Source organism: Hyla sarda, chromosome 6, assembly GCF_029499605.1.
Source record: "Hyla sarda isolate aHylSar1 chromosome 6, aHylSar1.hap1, whole genome shotgun sequence".
Classification (NCBI taxonomy): domain Eukaryota; kingdom Metazoa; phylum Chordata; class Amphibia; order Anura; family Hylidae; genus Hyla; species Hyla sarda.
The window spans coordinates 155,840,693-155,866,442 of NC_079194.1; the positions used below are offsets into that span (position 1 = coordinate 155,840,693).

At 42.7% G+C, this 25,750-nt stretch overlaps 1 protein-coding gene across 6 annotated transcripts in view; it reads left to right on the plus strand.

Moving 5' to 3' along the window:
• SIAH1 (siah E3 ubiquitin protein ligase 1) overlaps positions 1-25,267 on the plus strand; it is a 32,861-nt gene extending 7,594 nt beyond the window's left edge. For 2 of the 6 annotated variants that reach the window (XM_056525632.1, XM_056525634.1), the window contains 2 exons: positions 11,708-11,781; positions 23,172-25,267. In XM_056525632.1, coding sequence (XP_056381607.1) covers positions 23,174-24,022 — 849 coding nt within the window. In that variant the 5' untranslated portion in view covers positions 11,708-11,781; positions 23,172-23,173 and the 3' untranslated portion in view covers positions 24,023-25,267. Of the gene's footprint in view, positions 1-88; positions 396-11,707; positions 11,782-18,008; positions 18,420-23,171 lie in introns of those variants that run through there. The other 4 variants (XM_056525633.1, XM_056525635.1, XM_056525631.1 and 1 more) reach the window with 3 other exon arrangements.
• Positions 25,268-25,750: the final 483 nt, after the last annotated feature.

A 25,750-nucleotide genomic window follows, 5' to 3' on the forward strand; every position in this document is an offset into this window, starting at 1 on the left:
ATATATGTATATTACATCCTTCTGCAGTCTGACATCCATCATGTGTGTGTTACACACTGGTAACACCTTTTTTAATGCTCAATTACAGGTCCACGTTAAAGACTTCGGAGTGTCTTTTATGTGCATCAAACGCCTACACAGGTCCCTTATGACAGCTTAGAGGTGTCTGTTAAACAGATTTTTAATAATGAGGCAATTTTCTTATTTATTAACGTTAGAATATTCCTTGCCCATAGTTTGCAATCTGATCTGAAATCTAGTAAATCCTGTGAATTCCATCTCGTTGCTCCTTTCCCTTATTGGATTCCTGGATTCCGTTCCCTGTGTTCAGAAGTCTGACTGTGGTCAATACACCTCCTAATACCACTGTGATCATACATTACTGGGGAAGAATAAAACATGCTGTGTATGTACAAAAATCCACTTTCAAAGCTTTACTGTCATTGGTCATTAAAACATTAGTCATTTGTTAAAACATTTGACATGTCATCCAGACATGTCAAAAGTTTAGTTTGCATTGGGTCTCAGTCCTGAGACCCACTGCAAGATGAAGTTCACAGCTTTACTCCCCAGCTGTCAATCAAATCCAACTCTCTCACAGCATTAGTGAAACAATTGGATGGGCCAGTCGGCCAGGATGTGAAGTGAGCTTCCACTGACTATTAATGATGAATCCAGAAGGTCTCAGGACTGAGACCCTGTGTGATCTAAACTTTTGATATGTCTGAACATGTCAAAAGTGTTTTTTTTTTTTTTTTTTTTTTTTTTTTTTTTTTCAAATGACCTTATTGCTTTAAAATGCCTTAGTTCCAAAATGACAGTGTATATGGCAGTGGTCTCCAAACTGTGACTCTCCAGTTGTTGTGTATATTTCAGCACCCAATGTGTCCTAACTGCATATAGGGAGTTGCAGTTTTGCAAAAGCTGGCGTTCCAAAGGTTGGAGACTAGTGCCATATGTTTTTTGGTTGACTTCTTTCACTAAACTTTTGAGTGACTAGGACCATGTGTAAATTACCTGACAATCCACAATTGAAGTCTGGCATATCATATTTGTCAAGCAGATGACTGTTGCATATAATGAGTAGTAGGGATCGACCGATTATCGGTTTGGCCGATATTCATGATTTTCTAAGTTATCGGCAATTGCCTTGATGATAATGCGGGCGCTTTAAATCAATGAACTGCAGCGGCTTTTGTGGGGCCAGAGACCACCACCTGCTTCTCTCCCCCTGGCTGTCCTGAGTCCAACCACCGCTGCTGCCAGAGACCGCCATCGCCACCCACTTCTCTCCCCTTGCCTGTCCTGAGTCCAACCACCGCCGCTGCCAGAGACCGCCGCTGCCTTATTGCCTCCCCCATCCCCGGTTTTATAATTACCTGTTCACGGGGTCCACACTACTTCTGGCTCCTGCTGCATCCTGCGCTGTTGCTGTGCGCTGATGTCCTCAACACGACGTCACTGTCAGTGGCACCCTCATTTTACCAAGGATATTTGGGGGTGGGGGGGGTGGGGTGGGATTAAAATGCACAGAAGATCGGTATAAGCTATCAGCCTGAAAGTTCACAGGTTATCGGTATCTGTATCGGCTCTAAAAAATCAATATCGGTCGATCCCTAATCAGTAGTCCGTATAATTGGTCACTGTATGAATGACCTTCTAATGTAAAGGTATATATCCTACTGAGTGTACTGTTTTTGTTAAGCTGTGACAGAATCTTTTGTCAGATGTTGGCATAATTGTGTGAACATAGGCTTAAGTATAAAACATGATCGTATCTGAGGTAACTGTAGGCTGAGAACCTCAGAACAACCTCTAATATTTAGTGGCAGAGCAACAGCAATATTAAACACAATGTGTTCCTCTGGTTTCTTATTTTGTCTCTTGCATCATAAGATCATTGGGGATTTGCTTGATTGTAGTGTTGGTGCTGGGGAACTTCTTGTGACATGATGTCATAGTGCTCATAGTACTTTTCTGCTTTCCGGTCTAGTTTACACAGTCCATTTTGGCCTTAAAGGGGTACTCCACTGGCAAACTTTTTTATTTAGTTTTTTATTTTATTTTCTGGCACCAGTTCATAAAAAAAAAAAAAAAAAAAATTCCAGCGAAGTACCACTTTAACCCCTTAAGGACTTAGCCCATTTTGGCCTTAAATGGGCACTGTCATGAAATAAAAAAATTGATATGTTGTAGTACTTAAGTACTACAAGATTTCTCTAATATACTTTCATTAAAAAAAGTGATTTTAAACCAGTGTAAAATCACTTTTAAATTTGGCCACTAGGGGTTGCCCTCCTAGTGGCCGAATGCATTCGGCAGTGACGTCACTACAGAATTTCGACTCATTTAAGCCTGGCAACGAGTTGAAATTCAGTCACTGCGGTGCTCGCTCCCGCCTGTCAAGCAAACAGGCGAGAGCGAGCACGCTGATAGCTGGGGTTGCGCGCATTGACCAGCTCCACTGGCCTAGCGCACGGCCCCGTCCGCCCGCCCCGTTACCATTTTTGTAATTACCATTATTGTAATCAGTCCCGGGTCTCAGCTGTAATATCGTGCACGGCAGGCCGGCGATGCTCCTCTACTCCTCCTCCCTGGTTAGCACATTCACAGGTAAACCGGGAGGAGGAGACCCTGGAGCTGCCTGCAGTGCTATTGGCAGATCATCTATGCGTGCTCCCGACAGGAGCGCTGCATAGACCATCTGAGGGTGGAAGCAAGCGCCCAGTAAGGTGTCAGTGACGTTGCGCCTGTTGGGAAGTGCTGCTTCCTGCCCTGCTTTATAGAGCAGATTTAGAAGCAGTAAATCTGCTCTATTAAAGTGATATAAAAAAATTTGAAGCCAGGTAGGGGGTTAGGGCTAGATTACTACTAGGTAGGGACATATTAGATTGTATAGTACTTGGTGGGAGCTACCCTTTAAAGACTCAGAAAATATGATTTTTAGAAGGAGAGTAGGAAAAAACGAAAACGTAAAAATAAAAACTTATTTATTTTATTTTTTTTATATTTTCATCCACAAACGAGTATAAGAGCTTGTTTGTTTTATTTTATTTTTTCTGGCGCCATCAGTTGTCCTTTTGTAATGACATTACTAATTTCACCATAAAATGTGTGGCGCAACAAAAATTTGTGTGGGAAAATTGAAAATAACACAATTTTGCTAATTTTGGAAGATCTCGTTTTCACGCTGTACAATTTATGGTAAAAAGTACATGTTTTCTTTATCCTGTGGGACAATATGATTAAAATAATACCCATGATTACATACTTTTCTATTATTGTACCGCTTTAAAATAAAATGGCAAACTTTTTAATCAAATTAATGCGTTTAAAATCCATCTATTTTGCTGACCTAGAACTTTTTTTTTTCCCCGTATGAGGACTCATTTTTTTGTGATCTGTACTTTTATTGATACCACATTTGCATATATACATTTTTTTTTCTTTTTTTTTTTTTTTATAGAATGTTACAAAAAGCAGCAATCTTGGACTTTAAAATGTTTTGTTTACGTTCACGCCGTTCACCATACAGGACCATTAACATTCAATTTCAATAGTTCGGATATTTACGCACGCGGTGATATGAAATAGGTTTACACTTTTTGTGGGTAAAATGAGAAAAAGGGACAATTTGCATTTTTATTGGGGGGAGGGGATTTTTCTTTTTTTCTTAAATACTTTTTTTAAATGTATTTTTAGGGCACTATTTATATCAATAACTAGATTGCTAATACTGTTAAGTGATATGCATAGGGGAATAGCACTGATCAGTGTTATCAGTCACCTTCTGCTCTGCTCGATCTCAGACCAGAGCAGAAGACCCCTGGAGATGGCAAGAGGCAGGTGAAGGGACCTCCGGCCGCCATGCTGGATAATCGGAGCTCCGCGGCAGCGCTGAGGGCGATCCGGTCATCCATTTTAGTGACGCACTGCCGCAGATTCCTTGATCTTTATTGAATCTGAGGGGTTAATGACACACATCAGCGGTATCATTGATGTGCACCGTTGGCAGCTGGTCCCTGGCTGCTGAAAGCAGCCGGGACCTGCCGCGTATGACCAGAGCATCGGTCCGATGCTTGCGGTCATGTACAGGACATAAATGTACATCCTGGTGCGTTAAGTACCACCACACCAGGACATCCTGCATCGTTAAGGACACAGACAATTTTATTTTAGCATTTTCGTTTTTTTTTTTTCCCTCCTCTCCTTCTAAAAAATCATAACTCTTTTATATTTTCATCCACAGACCAATATGATTTGTTTTTGCGCGACATGTAATGACATCACTCATTTTACCATAAAATGTATGGCAGAACCAAAAAAATATTATTTGTGTGGGGAAATTGAAAAGAAAACCGCAATTTAGCTAATTTTGGAAGATTTTGTTTTCATGCTGCACACTTTAAGGTAAAAAGACATGGTTTCTTAATTATTCTGTGGGTCAATATGATTAAAATGACTACATACATTTCTATTATTGTACCACTTGAACTTTTTAACCGTATATTAGTATGTTTAAAATCCCTCTATTTTGATGCCCTATTACTTTCAAATTTTTCCGCATACAGGGCGGTATGAGGGCTAATTTTTGTGCTGTGTACTTTTTATCAATACCACATTTGCGTATATGTAACATTTAAATCTCAAATTTATTTATTTTTTTTCCATAAAATGTGACAAAACAAGCAGCAATTTTGGCGTTTTTTTCTTTCTTTCTACGTTTACGCTGTTCTCTGTACAGGATCATTAACATTATATTTTGATCAGACATTAACACACCTGGCGATACCAAATATTTTTTTCTCTAAGCTTTTTGGGAGTAAAATGGGGGGGGGGGGGACAATTTACATTTTTAACCTCTTGGGGACGCAGGGCGTGTGCGTACACCCTGCAGCCCCAATCTTAAAGGATTCAGGGCGTACATGTACGTCCTGGTCCGGTATAACAGGTTTAAACCGTTCTCACCATCAGAGAACGGGTTAAACCCGGTGGGTCCCGGTTGCTACAGGCAGCCAGGACCCACGGCTAATGCTGGGCATGGTCGATGCCTGGCATTAACCCTTTAGATGCCGCTATCAAAGTTGCTCGTGGCATCTAAAACGAATGTAAAAGAATCCTGGCAGCTCAGCAGAACTGATCCGTAGTATCATGACAAACAATCGCGATCAGCTTACCGGACGACGGGAGGGTCCTCACCTGCCTCTCCGTTGTCCGATCGGTGATCTAATGTTCCATGCCTGCGCAGCAGGCTAGAGCAGCAGATTGCCGGTTACACTGATCAGTGTTTTGCAATGGCATAGCACAGATCAGTGTATGCAATCAGAAGATTGCATGTTTTAGCCCCTAATAAAAGTTAATTAACCCCTTAACAACCACGGATGTAAATGTACTTCGCGCACCAGGACATACATTTACGTCCTGCGTATGACCGATGCTCCGACACCACTCCGATGCTCGTGTCATACACAGTAGGTTCCGGCTGCTGGCAGCAGCCGGGGACCTGCCGGTAATGGACGACATCCGCGATTGCGTGGATGTCTGCCATTTACCCCTCAGATGCCATGATTAGTACAGATCATGACATCTGTGGCAATGCCCATGTTAAAATAGATGACCGGATCTTCTGCAGTGCTGCCGCTGGGATCCGGTCATCTGTAATGGCGGATGTAAGTCCCCTCAAAAGCCGATAATATTGATCAGTGCTAGCACTGAACAGTATTAGCGATATGCATAGCACTGAACAGTATTAGCAATCAACTGATTACTATAGATAGTCTCCAATAGGGACATAAGAAGTGTGGGGGGAAGGAAAAAGTGAAAAATCCCCCTCCCCCCAATAAAAATGGTCAGTTTTTCCCATTTTTTTACCTCCAAAAAGCATATATTTTTGTTTTACATATTTGGTATCGTCACGTGCGTAAATGTCCGAACTATCAAAATATAATGTTAATGATCCCGCATGTGAATGGTGTAAACGTAAAGAAAAATGACGGCGAAAAAAATGAGCCCTCATACCGCCCTATATACGGGAAAAATTAAAAAGTTATAGGTGGTCAAATTAGGGCAATTTTAGATTACTGATTTTGTACAAAAAGTTAGATCTTTTTTTTTTTTTTAGCAGTACAAAAAATATAAAAGTATCCATGGGTATAATTTTAATCTTATTGACCCACAGAATAAAGAACACGTCATTTTTACTGTAAAGTGTACAGTGTGAAAACGAAACCCTCAATGTTTAAAATTGTGGTTTTCATTGAAATTTCCCCCCCCCCCCCCCAAAAAAAAAAAGTTTTTGGTTTCGCTGTACATTTTATGGTAAAATTAGAGGTTTCATTACAAAGTACAATTGTTCACGCAGAAAAACAAGCCCTTATATGGGTCTATAGATGGAAATATGAGTTATGGATTTTAGAAAAATAAAATTGGTTAACCCCTTTCCTATTAAAAGTTTAAATCACCCCCTTTTTCCCTTTATTAATTATTTTATTATATATATATTTAGTACCGCCACGTGCAGAAATGTTCGATAGCTAAATCACACGGTTGATGGTGTACACGTAAAAGAATTGATAATTTTTGGTCACTTCATATACCATAAAAATATTAATAAAAAGTGATCAAAGTCCCATCAAAACAAAAATGGTAACTATTTAAAAACTACAGATGACGATGCAAAAAATGAGCTTCATACCACCCCGTACACAGAAAAATAAAAAAAAAGTTATAGAGTTCATAAGATGTCAATTTTAAACTAACTAATTTTGGTACTTGTAGTTAATAAAATTAAATAAAAAAATATAAATAGGATATCCTTGTAACTGTATGGACCTACAGAATAAAGATATGGGGTAATTTTTACAAAATATTGCACTGCGCAGAAACTGGAGCTCCCAAAATGTACAAAATGGCGACTTTTTTTTTTTCCTTCAGTTTCATCCCACACATTTGATTTTTTTTTTTATTTTTATTTTTATTTTTTGCCGCAGGTTAAGTTTTAAAATAATATAATTATGCCTATCATTTCCACCTGTTGTCTGTTCCATTTGCACAACAGCATGTGAAAATGATTGTCAATCCGTATTGCTTCCTGAGTGGACAGTGTGATTTCACAGAAGTTTGTTTGACTTTGAGTTACAATGTGTTGTTTAAGTGTTCCCTTTATTTTTTTGAGCAGTGTATAACACCTGCATTGTTGCAGATGCCGTGATTTGTATTGATCACAGCATCTGAGGGGTTAATGGTGGACATCAGTGAGATTGCTGATGTCCCCCATTACTGGCGGGTCCCTGGCTGCTGATAGTAGCCAGGACCTACCGTGTATGGTGCTCGCGTCATGTACAGGACGTAAATGTACGTTCCGGTGTGTTAAAGGGGTACTCCGGTGCTTAAACATCTTATCCCCCATCCAAAGGATGCAGCGGTGTCGCGGGGGGATAAATAGCCGATAACTTACCGGAATATCGGTATAAGTTATCGGCTATCGGCCCTAACCTCCACCGATTATCGGTATTGGCCCTAAAAAAAACTATATCGGTCGATCTATAGTCTTCAGTCTGTGGTATAACACCAGCATGCTGCCTCTGTAGTCTCCTTGAGGTTGTAGTTCACCAACACCTCTGTAGGGCATACACCAGTGTTTCCCAACCAGGGTGCCTCCAGGTGTTGAAAAACTACAACTCCCAGCATGCCCAAAGTCTGTCACGACATGCTGGGAGTTGTAGTTTTGCAACAGCTGGAGGCACACTGGTTTGTAAACACTAGCACACACACACCAAGTACTACAACTCCCAGCTTGTGTCATTCAGGAGTCCCCCCCCCTTTCACATATAGGGGGAGATTTATAAAAAAAAAAAAAAAAAACCTGTGCAGAGGAAAAGTTGCCCATAGCAACCAATCGGCTTGCTGCTTTCATTTTTATTAAGGCCTGTGAAAAATGAAGGAAGCAATGTGATTGGTTGCTATGGGCAACCTGGGCAAGTTTTCCTCTGCACAGGTTTTGATAAATCTCCCCCATAGAGATCATTCCCAGTATGAGATTTATTCCCCTGCAGTCCATACAGCCCCTGCACCTTCTTATCCTCCCCTTCAGATAACACTTATCTTCTCTGTGTTCCTTCTCCTGTGCAGACCTGCGTCCTTAGAATACAAAGCAGGGGGGAGGGGAGGTGAGGAGCTGTGTACTCAGCTGGATGAGATGAGGGGGCGTGGCTTATTTTTCTCATGCAGACAGAGGGGAAAAAAAGGGAGGGAGCACCCTTCTTTGTCCAACCACCAAACCCTATGGGTATAAACCATGGCCTCTAGGGGGGGTAAGGCCCTATAGTAGATTGATGTTTATGTACAGAACTTATTACAATGCTTAAGCATCATGCAGAGCCTTATATGAAGAATGATCACTGGAGCATTTGTGTGGCCCTTGCATACAATCAGCTGTCGGCCGCACATCCCCTCTTACACAGGGAGATGAGTAGCTGATGATATTTAGTCATAAGCACTCGACTGATCACTAGTCCTATTACATGGTGAGATTAGTGCTGGGCGGTATACCGGTATGAACCGGATACCGTTTATTTATTTATTTTTTTTTCTCCCACGGTATGGATTTTTGCCCATACCGCTATACCGGTCAGGCCCCTCCCCCACCCTCCGAGTCAAAAAATAATAATTAAACTTACCCGTAATGGTGGTGGTCCGGGCCATCCATCCTTCCTGTAGTGTCCGGCGGCATTCCGGTGGAGGGTGAACTGGTTCGGGCGGTCCTTCTTCTCCTGGGGTCCTCTTCTCCACTCCGGGCAGGCAGGGTTTTGGACCGGACCTAAAACCGTATACTCCCCAGCCGGATCCGGTGCCCGAGATGTGAATGCAGCCTAACAGTTGTAGCAAGGCTGATAGTCTGAGGAATGAACAGCCAGCAGAGAGATATCTTGATTTCAAGCCCATTAGGAAGTTGCTTAGTCCTGTTGGCTGCGCTGTGCACGCCCTCTCCCTGTCATTGACAGCCCGCATCACCGCTCTGCTCCATCTGCTTAGGAAGTAGAGCAGTGAATGCAGGCTGTCAATCATGCGGAGAGGGTGAGACTAGGTACAGCTGCCCGCTTAGGGATCTACTTACAGGCGTGGTGGGGGGAGACTTACAAACCTAATATTAGGGATCGACCGATTATAGTTTTTTTTTTTTTTTTTTTTTAAGGCCGATACTCTGTGGAGGTTAGGGCCGATAACTTATACCAATATTTTGCCCACAGTAACCGATCATGGCTCAGCTTTCATATGTTAACAAGCGCTGGTAAAGGGAAAGTTGAGCTGTGATTGCTTGCTCCAAATATTGCATTTAGGTTTATGGGAGAGGGGGCATGACAACTGTGTAAGATTGCTCCACAGCTGTCACGCCCCCTTCCATAGACATGAATGGAGGGGTCGTGGCATCTGTGGTGACATTGAGGGGGGGGGGGGGTCTTTGCGGCCGGACCCCTCACGATTAGACATCTTATCCCCTATCCTTTAGATTGGGGATAAGATGTCTAGGGGCAAAGTACCCCCTTTTAAGTGTACTCAATCTTGGCTGAAGAGTAATGTTACTTAAAGGACATGTCTGGTGCTCACTTTTCTTATTGTATCCGTTCCGGGCTGCAAAAAAAAAAAAAAAGAAGCTTTCTCTTGCCTGCCTAAGCTCCCCCGGTGCTCCGGTACAGGCGTTCGGTCCCCGGGCTGTGTTCTTACTTCCTGTTAGCCCGGCACGTCACACGGAGCTTCAGCCTATCACTGGCCGAGGCGGGACATCGCTGCGGCCGGTGATAGGTTGAAGCTCCGTGTGACGTGCTGGGCTAACAGGAAGTAAGAAGAATACAGCCCGGGGACCGAACACCTGTACTGAAGCTCCGGGGGAGCCTAGGCAGGTAAGAGAACATTTTTCTTTTATTTTTCAGCCCAGAACGGATAAAATAAGAAAAGTGAGCACCGGAAATCTCCTTTTAAGTTTAGATCAGTTGTGCTGCAGGTAGTTCAGCCAACAGTCCTTCTGTTCATGATGAAGCGCAAATGTGTGCACGTCTATTTAGTCGACAAAGGAGTTGTATAGGGATCGACCGATTATCGAATTGGCCGATAGTATCGGCCAATATTCACAATTTTGTTAGTTATTTGCTTCTAACCTTGCCGATAATGCGTCTTGCCCGGGACACCTGGGCCCGGGCCCGGAGAACGGTGCTGCTGGCTGCTTTTTTGCATCTCCCACACAGCCATGGTAGCCCTGTAAAAGAACCGCAGTGGCTGTCTGGGAGAGGCGCTTTGAACTCCGACGTAGCGCTGCTGCGCTTAGACACACTGCCACCGATCCTCTCTATCTATCAATCTCTATCAAATTTTTACTTTTTTTCATTTTTTTTTTTATTATTTTTTTTTTATGGTGTACACTGTGCGGTAAAAGTGATGTTATATTTATTCTGTGGGTCAGTACGATTATGGCGATACCCATTTTAGGCTGCATTCACATCTCGTTTTGTACATTCGGGCATCCGTACATACGGGTCCGGCGGGGGGAGGGGCAAACCGGGCGCTCCCGTACCCCAGCCGGATCAGCCCGTGACTCAATTTACTTTAATGAGCCGACCGGAGTCAAACGGTGACTCCGGTCAGCTCAGTTTTGACCCTTATGCGGTTTTGGACCGGACCTAAAACCGTAGTATACTACGGTTTGAGGTCCGGTCAGGAAACCGCATACGGGTCAAAACTGAGCTGACCGGAGTCACCGTTTGACTCCGGTCGGCTCATTAAAGTAAATGGACTTACGGGCTGATCCGGCTGGGGTACGGGAGCGCCCGGTTTTCCCCTTCCCCAGCCGGATCCGACAACTGTATGTACAAAACGAGATGTGAATGCAGCCTTATACAGCTTTTTTTAAATGTTTTTTTCCTTTTCTGAGTAAAATTATTTTTCTGCCATAAATTTTCCAACAACCGTAACTTTATTTTTCGTCTGACTCCATTGAGTAAGGGCTTATTTTTTGCGAGATGAGCTGTACTTTTTGATCTTTTTTTTTTTTTTTTTTATTCCGCTATTTGTACCAAAACTGGCGAATTTTTTTATTTTTTTTGTTTTACGGCGTTCACCGTTCGGCTGGATCTCACAGGCTTCTGTAGCAGGCATACAGGAAGTCATGATCTGACCTCCTGCTGCCATAGCAACCAACAGCGACCCGTGATTGTATCGCGGCGCTGCCGTTGAACAGGGGGAGATCGCTCCCCCTGTCAACACCATAGATGCCTTGATCAGGATTGATCACGGCATCTAAGGGTTTAATGCTGCTGGGACCGCCGCGATCGTGGCTCCGGCAGCTGCGGCGGGACACTGGCTGTGATTGACAGCTGTGTCCCGTCGCCGATCTCCTGTGCTGCCCGCAGCAGTGCCGGAGATCGCTATGAAGATATGCATATATCCAATTGCGTGAACACGTTGGATGATTGGACGTATGCATACGTCCTATAGCGGGAAGGGGTTAAAATACCCAAAATTTAAAATGCACGGAATATCGGTATAAGTTATCGGCTATCAGCCTGAAAGTTCACAGGTTATCGGTATCTGCTCTAAAAAATCTATATCGGTCGATCCCTAGAGTTGTACTTGTGGCAGGTTTGTGGGGTGCTGAAAAGGGGTCGGCAAAACTACAGGTAATGCTTAGTCAAAAGAAGTGTCTCAATTTTTGCAGATGAGGCAACCTTCAGGAGGTATTTACTGACTGTGCCATTGACTTCAGAGGGACAGAAGGCAAGTGAATATTAGGTGAGTAGATGAACACTTATGCGTGAGCATGAAAACATGACTTTTATTTTCATCCTTAATTTCTTATGTATCCTATGCTGTATCTTATGACCTGTTAAATGGGCTATCCTGTTTCAACACCATTTAACTATAAATTAAAAGCACTGGTTCCAATGAACTTCATTATGTGTTAAAGTATATAGAATTTTATCATTGTCTGTGTAAATAAAGTTCTTTTTACTTCAGTTTGCCTGGGCATTTGTCATGTATACTCCCCCCACACTTCATAATTAGCAAAGTAACTTATCCGTAGACAAATCGCAATTGATAAATCATGACCACAGCAACAAAAAGAACCATGCAACCTTTTTTTTATTAGTTGTTTTCTAAATAATTTGCGCAAAATTTTTGTGACTTTTTACCCATTGTACAAAAAGGTGCAACAATGTAACCCCTTAAGAACATACAGGACTAAAAAAATTATGGATATTTTTTTTTAAATGTGAAATCAGCCCCTCCCTTAACCCCTTAAGGAACAAGGGCGTACAGTCCCTGGAACTTAAGGACCAAGGGCGTACCTGTACACCCCTGCGAATTTCGGTCCCCTCCAGGCGGGGACCGGACCGGGGTCAAATGCCCAGGGGTGTCCTGAGACGCGCCCCCCCATGTCGGCAATCGCCGTAATTTGCCGGTGAATTCACCCAAGCGATTCCAGGTCATACGGGTCTCAGGTGACCCCGGAAAATAAGGGGATTGGGGTTGTACAAGACATCCACGATCTCCCTGAAGGGATAGGAGTGAGGTGGCAGGGGTGTCACCCCTGCTATTGGTCGTTCAGAAGCAACGACCAATATCCGATCGGGGGGGAGGGTATAAGGGGTGTGTGTGTGTAACCTTCGGTTCCCCCGTCCTGCCCACCCACAGTAGGCTGGGCAGAATGGGGAAACTGTCTGAGACCGGCGCCGAAGTCCGCTTACCGTGTATATACTCGAGTATAAGCAGAGTTTTTCAGCACGATTTTTAGTGCTGAAAACGGCCCCCTCGGCTTATACTAGAGTGAACTCTCCGTCTGTCAATCCCTTCTCAGTGGTCTTCAACCTGCGGACCTCCAGATGTTGCAAAACTACAACTCCCAGCATCGGCTGTCCGGGCATGCTGCGAGGTATAGTTTTGAAACTTCTGGAGGTCTGCAGTTTGAAGACCACTGATTAAGGGATTGACAGGCGGTGATGATGAAGGGGGGGCTGTATTTCCCACCCTAGGCTTATAGTCGAGTCAAACCTGGGGTTTTTTTTTTTTTTTTTTTTTTTTTTTTTTTTGGGTGAAATTAGGGGCCTCTGCTTATATTCTGGTCGGCTTATACTCGGTACCCATTGGCGGCGATCGGCGGCGGTGATCAGCAGCAGCAGAGGGTGGCGATGCGGCTCCCTGGATCCTTCGGAAGCCGGTGAGTTGCCTAGCAACATCTGGAGGGCTACAGTTTGGAGACCACTATACAGTGGTCTCTAAACTGTAGCCCTCCAGATGTTGCAAAACTACAACTCCCAGCATGCCCAAGCAGCAAACAGCTGTCTCTGCATGCTGGGTGTTGCAGTTGCGTACCTCCAGCTGTTGCATAACTACATCTCCCAGCATGTCCTTTGGCTATCAGTACATGCTGGGAGTTGTAGTTTTACAACAGCTGGAGGCACACTGGTTTGAAAATACTGAGTTAGATAACAGAACCTAACCAAAGGTTTTCCAACCAGTGTGCCTCCAGCTGTTGCAAAAGTACAACTCCCAGCACCAGCATGCACGGTCTGTCAGCACTTGCTGGGAGTTGTAGTTTTGAAACAGCTGGAGGTTTGTCCCCCCCCCCCCCAATGTGTGTGTTTTGCTGTTCTGGCACCATAAATGCGACATGCCCCCAAAAACCATTTCAGCAGAATTCACTTTCCAAAATCCCATTGTTGCTCCTTCCCTTCTGAGCCCTCTACTGCACCCGCCGAACACTTTACATAGACATATGAGGTATTTCCTTACTCAAGAGAAATTGGGTTACAAATTTTGGGGGGCTTTTTCTCCTTTTACCCCTTGTGTAGAGTGTTAAAAAAAAAAAAAATAAATAAATAAATAAATAAATTTGAAATAAAAAATTATGTAATTGGAATTTTCTCCTTTCTTTTTCCGTGACATATTCTACTTCATGTTAGTGGTAATTTTTTGTTCATACTTTCATAATTTCTTGGTGAAAATTTTGATAAAAAAAATAGAAAATTTACCATTTTTCTAACTTTGAAGCTCTCTGCTTGTAAGGAAAACAGATAGAGATGAGCGAACTTACAATAAATTCGATTCGTCACGAACTTCTCAGCTCGGCAGTTGATGATTTATCCTGCATAAATTAGTTCAGCTTTCAGGTGCTCTGGTGGGCTGGAAAAGGTGTATACAGTCTTAGGAAAGAGTCTAGTAGGACTGTATCCACCTTTTCCAGCCCATGGGAGCACCTGAAAGCTGAACTAATTTATGCAGGATAAGTCATCAACTGCTGAGCCGAGAAGTTTGTGACGAATCAAATTTACTGTAAGTTCGCTCATCTCTAAAAAGACATTCCAAATAAATTATATATTGATAAACAAATACAGTGGCCCACATTTATCATTGCAATGCAAGTGAAGCATTTTTTTTACACTTTTTTTTGTGTGCTGATAATGTGTATGAGCACAAAATGTATTAAAAGGTAAAAGCTTTGATAAATTTTGTGCAGGTCACATTTTCTGAAATTTCTGTCTACACATACAGACAGAAATTGTGTCTGGGCTGGTGTAGTTTTAGAGACTTTTCAGTGGCTTTGCGCCTTTTTTTTGCTCATTTTTACAAAAAGGGGAAATGATAAATCCCTTCTATATCATGTCTATTGCCAAAATCAGTGGATTGCAACTCAAAATCAGTGGATTGCAACTCAAAATCAGTGGATTGCAACTCAAAATCAGTGGATTGCAACTCAAAATCAGTGGATTGCAACTCAAAATCAGTGGATTGCAACTCAAAATCAGTGGATTGCAACTCAAAATCAGTGGATTGCAACTCAAAATCAGTGGATTGCAACTCAAAATCAGCAGAAATGTGTTAACAAAATGGAGCAAAAAAAGGTGCAAAAGAACCCTGCTTGCGCCTTTTTTTGCCCCTTTTTTTTAGACTCAAAAAACAGTGTAAAGACAATGATAAATGTGGGCCAATATGTCTACTTTATGTTTACATCATAAAGTGGACATGTTTTTACTTTTGGAAGACATCAGAGGGCTTCAAAGTTCAGCAGCAATTTTTCACAAAATTTTCTAAATCGGAATTTTTCAGGGACCAGTTCAGTTTTGAAGGGCCTTCATATTAGAAATACTTCAGAAATGACCATTATAAAAACTGCACTCCTCAAAGTATTCAAAATTACATTCAGAAAGTTTAACCCTTTAGGTGTTTCACAGGAATAGCCGCAAAGTGAAGGAAGAAATTCAAAATCTTACATTTAAAAAAAAAATATATATATATATATTTTTTTTTACACTTGCATGTTCTTGTAGACCCAGTTTTTGAATTTTTACAAGGGGTAATAGGAGAAAAAGCCCCCCAAAATTTGTAACCCAATTTCTCTCGAGTAAGGAAATACCTCATGTGTATGCCAAGTGTTCTGCGGGCTCAGAAGGGAAGGAGCGACAATGGGATTTTGGAGAGTGAATTTTGCTGAAATAGTTTTTGGGGAGCATGTCGCATTTAGGAAACTCCTATGGTGCCAGAATAGCAAAAATAAACAAAAAAAATTTAACACACATGGCACACTATTTTGGAAACGACACCCCTAAAGGCACATAACAAGGGGTTACAGTGAGCCTTAACACCCCACAGGTGTTTGACGACTTTTCGTTAAAATCAGATGTGTAAATGAAGAAAAAAAAAATTTCCCCAAATTTACAATTTTTACAAAGGGTAATGGGAGAAAATGCCCCCAAAATTTTTAACCCCATCTCTTCTGAGTATGGAAATTTTTCATTTTCACGGACCACTGTTCCAAAAATCTGTTAATGTGGGGTGTAAATGCTCACTGCACCCCTTATTACATTACGTGAGGGGTTTAGTTTTCAAAATGGGGTCACATTGGGTCCATTCTTCTGGCACTATGGGGGCTGTGTAAACACACGTGGCCTTCAATTCCAGACAAATTTTTCTCTCCAAAAGCCCAATGGCGCTTTTCTTCTGAGCATTGTAGTGCACCCGCAGAGCATTTTACATCCACATATGAGGTATTTTCTTAGAAGAAAATGAAAAATGAAAAATTTTGGGTAACACTAGCATTTTTAGTGAAGAAATGAGGGAAAAAATATTTTTTCATTTTCCCATCCAACTTTAACAAAAATTTGTCAAACACCTGTGGGGTGTTAAGGCTCACTTTACCCCTTGTTATGTTCTGTGAGGGGTGTAGTTTCCAAAATGGGGAGGGTATTTATTTTTTTGCGTTTTGTTAGAACCGCTGTAAAATCAGCCACCCCTCTGCAAATCACCAATTTAGGCCTCAAATGTACATGGTGCGCTCTCACTCCTGAGCCTTGTTGTGCGCCTGCAGAGCATTTTACACCCATATATGGGGTAGTTCTGTACTCAGGAGAAACTGTTACAAATTTTGGGGGTCTTTTTTCCTTTTACCGCTTGTGAAAATAAAAAGTATGGGGCAACATCAGCATGTTAGTGTAAAAAAAAATGTTACACTAACAGGCTGGTGGAGACCCCAACTTTTGGGGGTCTCGGGATCCCCCTGGGCATTGGCACGGGATGCCTGCTGATAGAGTTTAGCAGTAATCCCTGTCTGGTCCCCGCCTGGCTGGGACAGAAATTCCTGCTGGGCGTACAGGTATGCCCTTGGTCCTTATGTGGTTAAGGATACCTTCATATGTGCGTATTTTTGCTGCTGCAAATTTTGTTGCCATTGACTTTAATGCGTTGCAAAATCTACAGCAGAAAATATGCACGTGTGAACGTACCCTACGTGTGTGTTCTACATACAGGATCTGCTGAATATTTTTGCTGCATATTCTCTGCAGATGATTTTGAAATTAATGGGTAGCAAAATCTGCTGCATAAAATATGCAGCAGGTCCTGTATGTGCTCTTATGGTACATTCACATGTGCATAGTTGTGCTGCAGATTTTGCTACTCATTGAAGTCAATAGGCGGCAAAATCTACAGCAGCAGATCTTCAGCAAAAATACGCAAGTTTGAATGCACCCTTAGGGTCTACTCTATGCGGAGTCTATGCGCAGGACTTTAAGCTGTGTTCAGTCATTTAGTTTACATTGAAATCTGCAGCAGAAAATCCTGCACAGAATACTGTAGGTGTGAATAGACCCTTAGGGCTCATTCACATGAGTGGATTTTCAGCTGCTTATTTTCTACACTGACAAATAAGCAGATTTTGCTACACATTGAAGTTATTGGGTAGCAAAATCATCTGCAGCAGATCCTGTATGTGTAATTGTACCTTTTTAGGGGTTAGGATTAGAGATGAGCGAATTTACAGTAAATTCGATTCGTCACGAACTTCTTGGCTCAGCAGTTGATGACTTTTCCTGCATAAATTAGTTCAGCTTTCAGGTGCTCCGGTGGGCTGGAAAAGGTGGATAAAGTCCTAAGATGCTCTTTCCTAGGAATGTATCCACCTTTTCCAGCCCACCGGAGCACTGGAAAGCTGAACTAATTTATGCAGGAAAAGTCATCAACTGCCGAGCCGAGAAGTTTGTGACGAATCGAATTTACTGTAAGTTCGCTCATCTCTAGTTAGGGTCATACGTAACGGATCCGCAACATACTGTATGCTGCGGATCCGCCAGTGATCCAACCCGTAGTGTGCCTCCAGCTGTTGCCACCGCCCAGCCTCACCAGAAGCTATTTGATTGGTACTTATCGGCAACTGCACCAACTCTATACAGGTTATACAGATAAATGCTTTGATGAATATTTAATACGTATTACACTGTTATATCTTGGCATGGTGGGATCAAAGGCTGAACAACAAAAACCTGTCCCTTTATGTTTCCATGAACCTTACAGTGCGCCGATGTGATGTGAGGACATCGGGCGCTGTGTGAGGTTGGCGCCCTCTCTGGCAGTTCTTGGTACAGACCTCGTGAAGGAGGGGGGACTTGCGTGCGATCCGGGGGAGGGATTTGGATGAGTGGGCAGGATACGGCGCATGCGTGCTGGGTTTGCTGCGGGTGTGGTCGGTACTAGGAGCCGAGCTGCAGTGAGAGTGCTGGGGAGGCACCTTGGAAGGAGGAGCCCGCGTTGTGCGGAGGGGTCACAAGCCCAGTCCCGGCTGCAGTGCGATTGCTGGAACGTAGGATCGGGGCGTCGGAGCGGACAGACCCCGGGGGCCGCGTCTTCTCGGCTCAGCCTGCGGCTGGAATGTGACTAGAGCCGAACGGAGCTGGCATGGGCAGCCGGGCTATTTCTGATGCCTTACCTCACCCCCTCCTCCCGGCCTGTGACAACAACTGCTGAGGCTTCACCAGGGGAGGGGGCTCCGCTATGAACTATCCAACCCATGACTGGCAAAGCGACCCACAGCGTGCTCTACTCGTGGAAAGGGGTGCTCTTCACATGCCTGTCCGGGAGTGACCCAAAGAAGCGCAAAGGTAACGTGGAGAGCAGCCACAGGGGCCAGACCTGCTTGTTGGGAGGATTCAGGGGGGATGGGATGGCTGGGAACACTTCCTGTGCTTGTGACATGGAGAGATCTCCACCCCAGCATGTGATCGTGGGCCAGATATGACATAGTGCCTTGTTTCCCAACCAGGGTGCCTCCAGCTGTTGCAAAACTACAACTCCCAGCATGCCCGGACAGCCTTCGGCTGTCCGGGCATGCTGGAAGTTGTAGTTTTGCAACAGCTGGAGGCACCCTGGTTGGGAATCACTGACCTAGTGTGTGACACAGTACATCTGTCTATTGTTCTGCAACAGCTGGAGGTACCCTGGTTGGGAAACACTGACCTAGTGTGTGACACAGTACATCTGTCTATTCTGCAACAGCTGGAGGCACTCTGGTTGGGAAACGCTGACCTAGTGTGTGACAGTACATCTGTCTATTCTGCAACAGCTGGAGGCACTCTGGGAAACACTGACCTAGTGTGTGACACAGTACATCTGTCTATTCTGCAACAGCTGGAGGCACTCTGGTTGGGAAACACTGACCTAGTGTGTGACACAGTACATCTGTCTATTCTGCAACAGCTGGAGGCACTCTGGTTGGGAAACGCTGACCTAGTGTGTGATACAGTACATCTGTCTATTCTGCAACAGCTGGAGGCACTCTGGTTGGGAGACACTGACCTAGTGTGTGACACAGTACATCTGTCATCCATTGTTCTGATGGGAATCGGTAGAGATCTGGTGATGTGTGGCCTTGTCTGGACATAGCTCTGTTATAGGCATAAGAAGCATTGGCATGTGATCTTGTACAATCCACAATTGGTATTTGCATTAGAATACATAGCCTTCCCTGAGCTGGTTATGATCTAGGTGCTGTGTAATAACTGGTAGCATGAAATTATGGACAATGGGGAAGATTTATTAAAAATACCTGTGGATAGAGGAAGAGGGATGCAGTTGCCCCTAGCAATCAATCAGCTAACTTTTCACTTTTAAAAAGGCCTCTGAGATAAGTCATCTGGTTGCTATGGGCAACTGCTCCACTCTTCCTCTACACAGGTTTTGATAAATCTCCTCCACTGAGTATCCTATATGATCAGGCTATTTGTTTCCTAATGTTTTCCTGTGACTGAAGAACAGGGGTCACAAAGCAGCAATGACGGCTCAGTTTACTGATGCACCATCAGATCAGCCAGCGGTGAGTATTGTTTCTGCTGTAACCTACATATGGCTTATCAGACTGAACCAAATGTGCAGTGAACTGAGAAGTGTGAACGCCTTCCAAATATCTGGCTGTAAGTGCAGCTGTCAGGTGTATAGGAGGATTTCAGCTCTGCAGTCAGTGAGCTCCTAAGGCTATTTATGGAAACTTTGACCATATAGGAGACTCCAACTGGATGAACAGTACATTATTCATGTATAGTGATCCAGTTGTAGCTTAGGTAACAGCTTTGCTTACTTTGTTTGGTGGAACACCAGAAAGGGTGGAGATTTGTTGTGGCTCCAGAGTGATCATGGTTTCCATTGGCTCTGGGGATCATCCTGTGGATTGATGGACATTGTGGAGTTTTTTGTGGTATAAAGGAGTATAAACAGGGGTCTTTGTGTACAGTAGGCCTTGTCCGCTTTGTAAAGTTGTGGGCACTAGAAATGCACTGTGGCTTGTTTTCTCCAGATGCATTAGAGGAATAGTCACTTTGCACTCGCAATGTGTGTATTGAACTCATGGCCAGCCTTCATCTAGCTGGCAGATTGTACAGACCACTACAATGTCATATGCTACAGTGTGTGTGTGTTATTTATATATACATATATATATATATATTAATTATATATTCGGGATCGACCGATATTGATTTTTTTTTTACTATAATCCATGCATTTCAGGACCCCCTGCATGACCTGGGGTCCTGAGTCCAACCACCGACACTGCCCAATCCCTCTGCCTATCCTTTGGCCACATGCTGCTGCCCCATTGCCTCCCCCATCCCCAGTGTTATAATTACTTGTTCCCGGGGTCCGTGCTACTTCTGGCTCCGGCGGTGTCCTGCATTGAGGATGTCACAGTACATAATTGATGTTGCGTTGAGGATGTCACTCGTCATTGCGCAGCGCACAGCAACAGTGCAGGATGCCGCAGGAGCCAGAAGTAGCGCAGACCACGTGAACAGGTAATTATGACACTGGGGATGGGGGGAGGCAATGGGGCAGCGGCGGCGGCATGTGGCCAGAGGATGGGGAGGCAATGCGGCGGTGGTATGTGGCCAGAGGATAGGCAGGGGGAATTGGGCAGCGGCGGTGGTTGGACTCAGGACAGGCAGGGGGAGAGAAGCAGGTGGCTGTGGTGGTGGTCTCTGGCACCACAAAAGCCGCTGCAGTTCATTGATTTAAAGCATCCGCATTATCGGCAAGGTAATTGCCGATACCGATAACTTAGAAAATCGTGAATATCTGCCAAACCGATAATCGGTTGATTTTTATTTATTTATTTATATACACACAATATACTATATAATATTGTGTGTGTATATATAATTTATTTATATATTATATCAGGGATTGGCAAGTTTATGAATCATGGAGCTAGCAAAAAAGTTAGGAGCCAGGATTATGCACACAGCAAAACATTGCAAAGTTATGTGAGGTCTTGATCAGTCATTAGTGTCCCCTCATCTCTCCTGTTTCAGGTATTACTGTCCCCACATTCTCCCCACTTCTCATGTTTAAAAAAAAAAAAAAAAAAAAATTTTTTACTTTCCTCTGTTCCCACACTTATTCCACATTCTGCCTCTAGTGTTGAGCATATGATGTTGCTCAGGTGACCGCCGCAGCCAATCAGCAACCTTGGCGGTCATACTCAGTAGTATGGGGCATCATGTCACTGCTGAGGCCGCTGATTAACTGCGGCAGTCACCTGAAGTACATGTTTTATCGACTGCAGGCAGATTGGGGATCAGCGCAGGAACTAAGGTGGAGGTAAGGAACTGTTCATTTTATTAAGATGTACATTCCTATTTGGAAAGGCTGATAAAAACCTAGACGCCACCATGAAATTGTTAGCTGCTTTGCTTACCTGGCGTCCGCTTCATGATCTACAAGTGTTGTCTGAAATCCTGCAGATGCCTTAGGGGACATAATGATGTAATGTGTTGTAAGTCCATCCTTGAGAGCAGGACTGGGGCCACAGGTGCTTCTGGGTGTTTACATGCATCATCGCCATGAAAGGAACATGTAGGGTGACTTACTTCAAGTAAACATTTATCACACTAATGTTAGTTACAGCTTTTTTATTTTATTTTGCTTTTAATAATATATTGGGAGGCAAGTATCTAGTTATTGTAGTGTTCCTTGACTTCTGTATGTCATGATCCAGGTGGATGCAGCTTGTGTATTTTTAGACCAGTTAGTTAACTTTGCACTTCCAGATTGTTGCTTTGGAGAAGGCAGTAAAGTGAATGACCTAGCTTTAATAAGACATGAGAAATGCCTCTTCAGCACTGAGGTTCATGTGACTGGGGTCACATGTCGGCTCTGCTCTCTACATTAGATGTTTAAGGAAAAAGCAAGGCCTTATACCAGGAACACAGTAATGACCACTGTGAAATGAATGTGCAGAAAACAAAGTGCTTCCTACATAAAATGTATGTGGAATGTAAGGGTAGACTCATGGGGGCGTTATTCGTGTAGTATTTAACTAGTGCCTTATCCTGGATTGTTAGACAGGCTATACAAAGGGCCCAGAGGCAAATACTTGGCAAAGATTGCTGATTATTAGTCCAAGATGGAGGAAGAATTTTCTCATTTTAAGGCGATTTGCTGAATTTTACCCAGGTGCATTAAACTTTTTTTTTTTTTTGTTTGTTATAAACCAACTGGTGCCAGATAGTAAAACAGATTTGTAAATTACTTCTATTAATAAATCTTAATCCTTCCAGTACTTATTAGCTGCTGAATACTACAGAAGAAATTTTCTTTTGGAACACAGAGCTCTCTGCTGACATCACAAGCGCAGTGCTCTCTGCTGACATCTCTGTCCATTTTAAGAACTGTCCAGAGTAGGTGAAAATCCCAATAGAAAACATGCTGCTCTGGTCAGTTCCTAAAATGGACAGAGATGTCAGCAGAGAGCTCTGTGTTCCAAAAAGAAAAGTATTTCCTCTGTTTTATTCAGCAGGTAATAAGTACTGGAAGGATTAAGATTTTTTTTTTTATAGAACTAATTTACAAATCTGTTTAACTTTCTGGCACCAGTTTATTTAAAATAAAAAAAATAAAAAATTCCACCGGAGTACCCCTTTAAAAGTTTTTTGCCACATGTATAAATGCTGTAATTTTTTTTATTTTTTTAAAGCTGTCCAAGGATGTAGTCTGCAACTAGTGTAACTCTCTAGCTGTTGGAAAATTGCAGCTCCCAGTATGTCACAAGTTTTGCCCCAAGGTCTTCTGCACAACTTTGAGATCACTGCTCAGTCATGTAGGACGTCACAGCCTGTTATGACTTCTACTTCTTTTACATCATGGTGGCTGTGCAATGGTGTTGTCCACTATAGACAATTGTACTGCTGCAGGGATGCCAGAGGTGGGCAGGCTTTTCTACTGTTTGCAACACTTGCTGCCCTGTGGCAGTGGAGACACCATTACCATTTGTCCCATATGGTCTCCTGTTTTTGTGCTGTACAATAGACTCCTGGTTTGTTTTTCTTCTTCCAAAAAGTAATTGCATTTCTTTTGCCTTTCAGAAATGAGCCGTCAGACTGCTGCAGCCATCCCCACTGGTACTTCAAAGTGTCCACCTTCCCAGCGGGTGCCAGCTTTGACAGGAACAACGGCTTCAAACAATGACTTGGCGAGCCTCTTTGAATGCCCCGTATGCTTTGACTATGTTTTGCCACCTATTCTTCAATGTCAGAGCGGACATCTTGTCTGCAGCAACTGTCGCCCCAAACTCACATGTTGCCCAACCTGCAGAGGGCCCTTGGGATCTATCCGCAACCTGGCAATGGAAAAAGTTGCCAACTCTGTCCTATTCCCCTGCAAATATGCTTCTTCTGGTTGTGAGGTAACTTTGCCGCACACAGAGAAAGCTGACCACGAAGAGCTGTGTGAATTTCGACCGTACTCCTGTCCCTGCCCTGGAGCATCCTGTAAATGGCAAGGGTCCCTGGATGCAGTGATGCCACACCTTATGCATCAGCATAAATCCATAACAACGTTACAAGGAGAGGATATTGTTTTTCTTGCCACAGACATTAACCTTCCTGGGGCTGTGGACTGGGTTATGATGCAGTCCTGTTTTGGGTTTCATTTTATGCTGGTCTTGGAGAAACAGGAAAAGTATGATGGTCACCAACAATTCTTTGCTATTGTACAGCTAATAGGAACACGGAAGCAAGCTGAGAACTTTGCTTACCGCCTGGAGTTAAATGGTCACCGGCGACGATTGACTTGGGAGGCTACACCACGTTCTATTCATGAGGGTATTGCAACCGCTATCATGAACAGTGACTGCCTAGTGTTTGATACAAGCATTGCACAACTCTTTGCGGAAAATGGCAATTTAGGAATAAATGTAACAATTTCAATGTGTTAAACAATGGCAATCGCAAACTTCCAGGGCCAGTGTTTGAAGTCCTTGCTCTATATTCTTTACTTTCTACAGTACAACTGACATTTGCTGCCGGCCATGGACTGAAGAAAGGAAAAATAAATATAGGCATGGCAAAAGAACTACACAAACAGGAAGCAGATGCATGTAAAAAGAAAAAACACTAATATTTAAAATCAACCACTGAAAAATCCTATCCCCTTTACTCGGGCATCCTTTTCTTCCTTTTTTTTATTTTTATTTTTTTTATTTTATGTAAAAAAACAAACAAAAAAAAGCAAAAACAGAAAATTAAAATACCCCTCAATTAATTTGTGTTTGTAGTTTGTACAGTAAAATACTGTCTGTGTTTCTTTCCCTTTTTGACGACAAGCCATTCTGCAGGGCCCCTCTCTGGGCACTGCGTTCCTCATTTGTAAGTCACTATATAGAATTGCTGCTGTTTGTGTATATTTTCTGTGTATTGCTAATTTTTATTAACTTCTAGTTTTTCATTCAATAAATTTGACTTTCTTTTCTGTAATTAAGTATATAAATATATATATTTTTTTTTGTACACATAAGTTTGCTATGCATAATTTCTTGATTTACTTACCCTTCCCCATATTTTATTTTGCTCTCCGATCTGGAATGAGGAATGCTAATATTTTCAGTGATATTTGACCTAACAAGATTGTTTTAACTTGGCCCTTGTGGTACATAAAATGGTTGGATTGGTCAGACATTTACATTTTGCTGGAAACTTATTTCTGGAGCCTTATCTAAATCCTGAAAAGTCTAAATACCAGTTGCAATCTTTCATGGCGCCTGTACAGAGGAGGGCCAGCCATTTTAAGGATTGAACTAAATTCTTCCCTTTTTAGGAAATTATTATGGAATCCACTGATTGCGTCAATAACAGCAGTGGTTCCGACCGTAAAATGGCAGCATTCAAGTTATTAAAGAATGGAAAACTACCGAACAGATGATGATTTTTTTTATTTTATTTTTTTATGTAAACGGCAACATTTTTTCTTTTGCAGCTGGTATACCTTTGAGATTTCGATATGGTTTTAGAAAAGTTGACAGTGCATTTGGTGAGTTTACAGTGCAGGGGGCTGTTTGTTTTGTAGTGCAAAACTCCATTGTCTTTTCAAATTCTAATTGAAACCAGATATTGTTTCATGAGTAGTCTCAAAATGAGATGTTCTCCATCTTTTTATAATTGTCATTAAAAATAATACTTGGCAATCTTCACTCTTGGCTGTAATTTGTGCCGCTCTAAGCTGGAATTAATTCTATTTTTTTGGTGGGTTTACTTACCAGGCAATTTTTTTTATTTTTTTTTATCTGGCTACCATGTGATGTTCAGGGACATTGAATTCACTTTAGTTTTTGCTTAAAAAAATAAAATAAAATAAATACATTTCCATGTAAATACTCAAGTAAATAGAAATGTGTTTGTAAAGTTTACATAAAGATTTAAAACTTTGTATAGCTTTTTTTTTAAAAAGGTGTGTGGGGATTTATTGCAAAAAGGCCGTGCATGTCACTTCATTTACACAAATTACTGGTGTAAATTATAGTGGAAATCTATGCCAGCTCATTGCATGGGCAGCCACAGATACCTGTGATTTAAGTCACTGGCAGGCTTCTATATAAGACTGCTGAATGAAACACTGGTCTTGGTAAACACCGCCCCCGTAAGATAAACCGTGCCTTTTTGTATTCGAG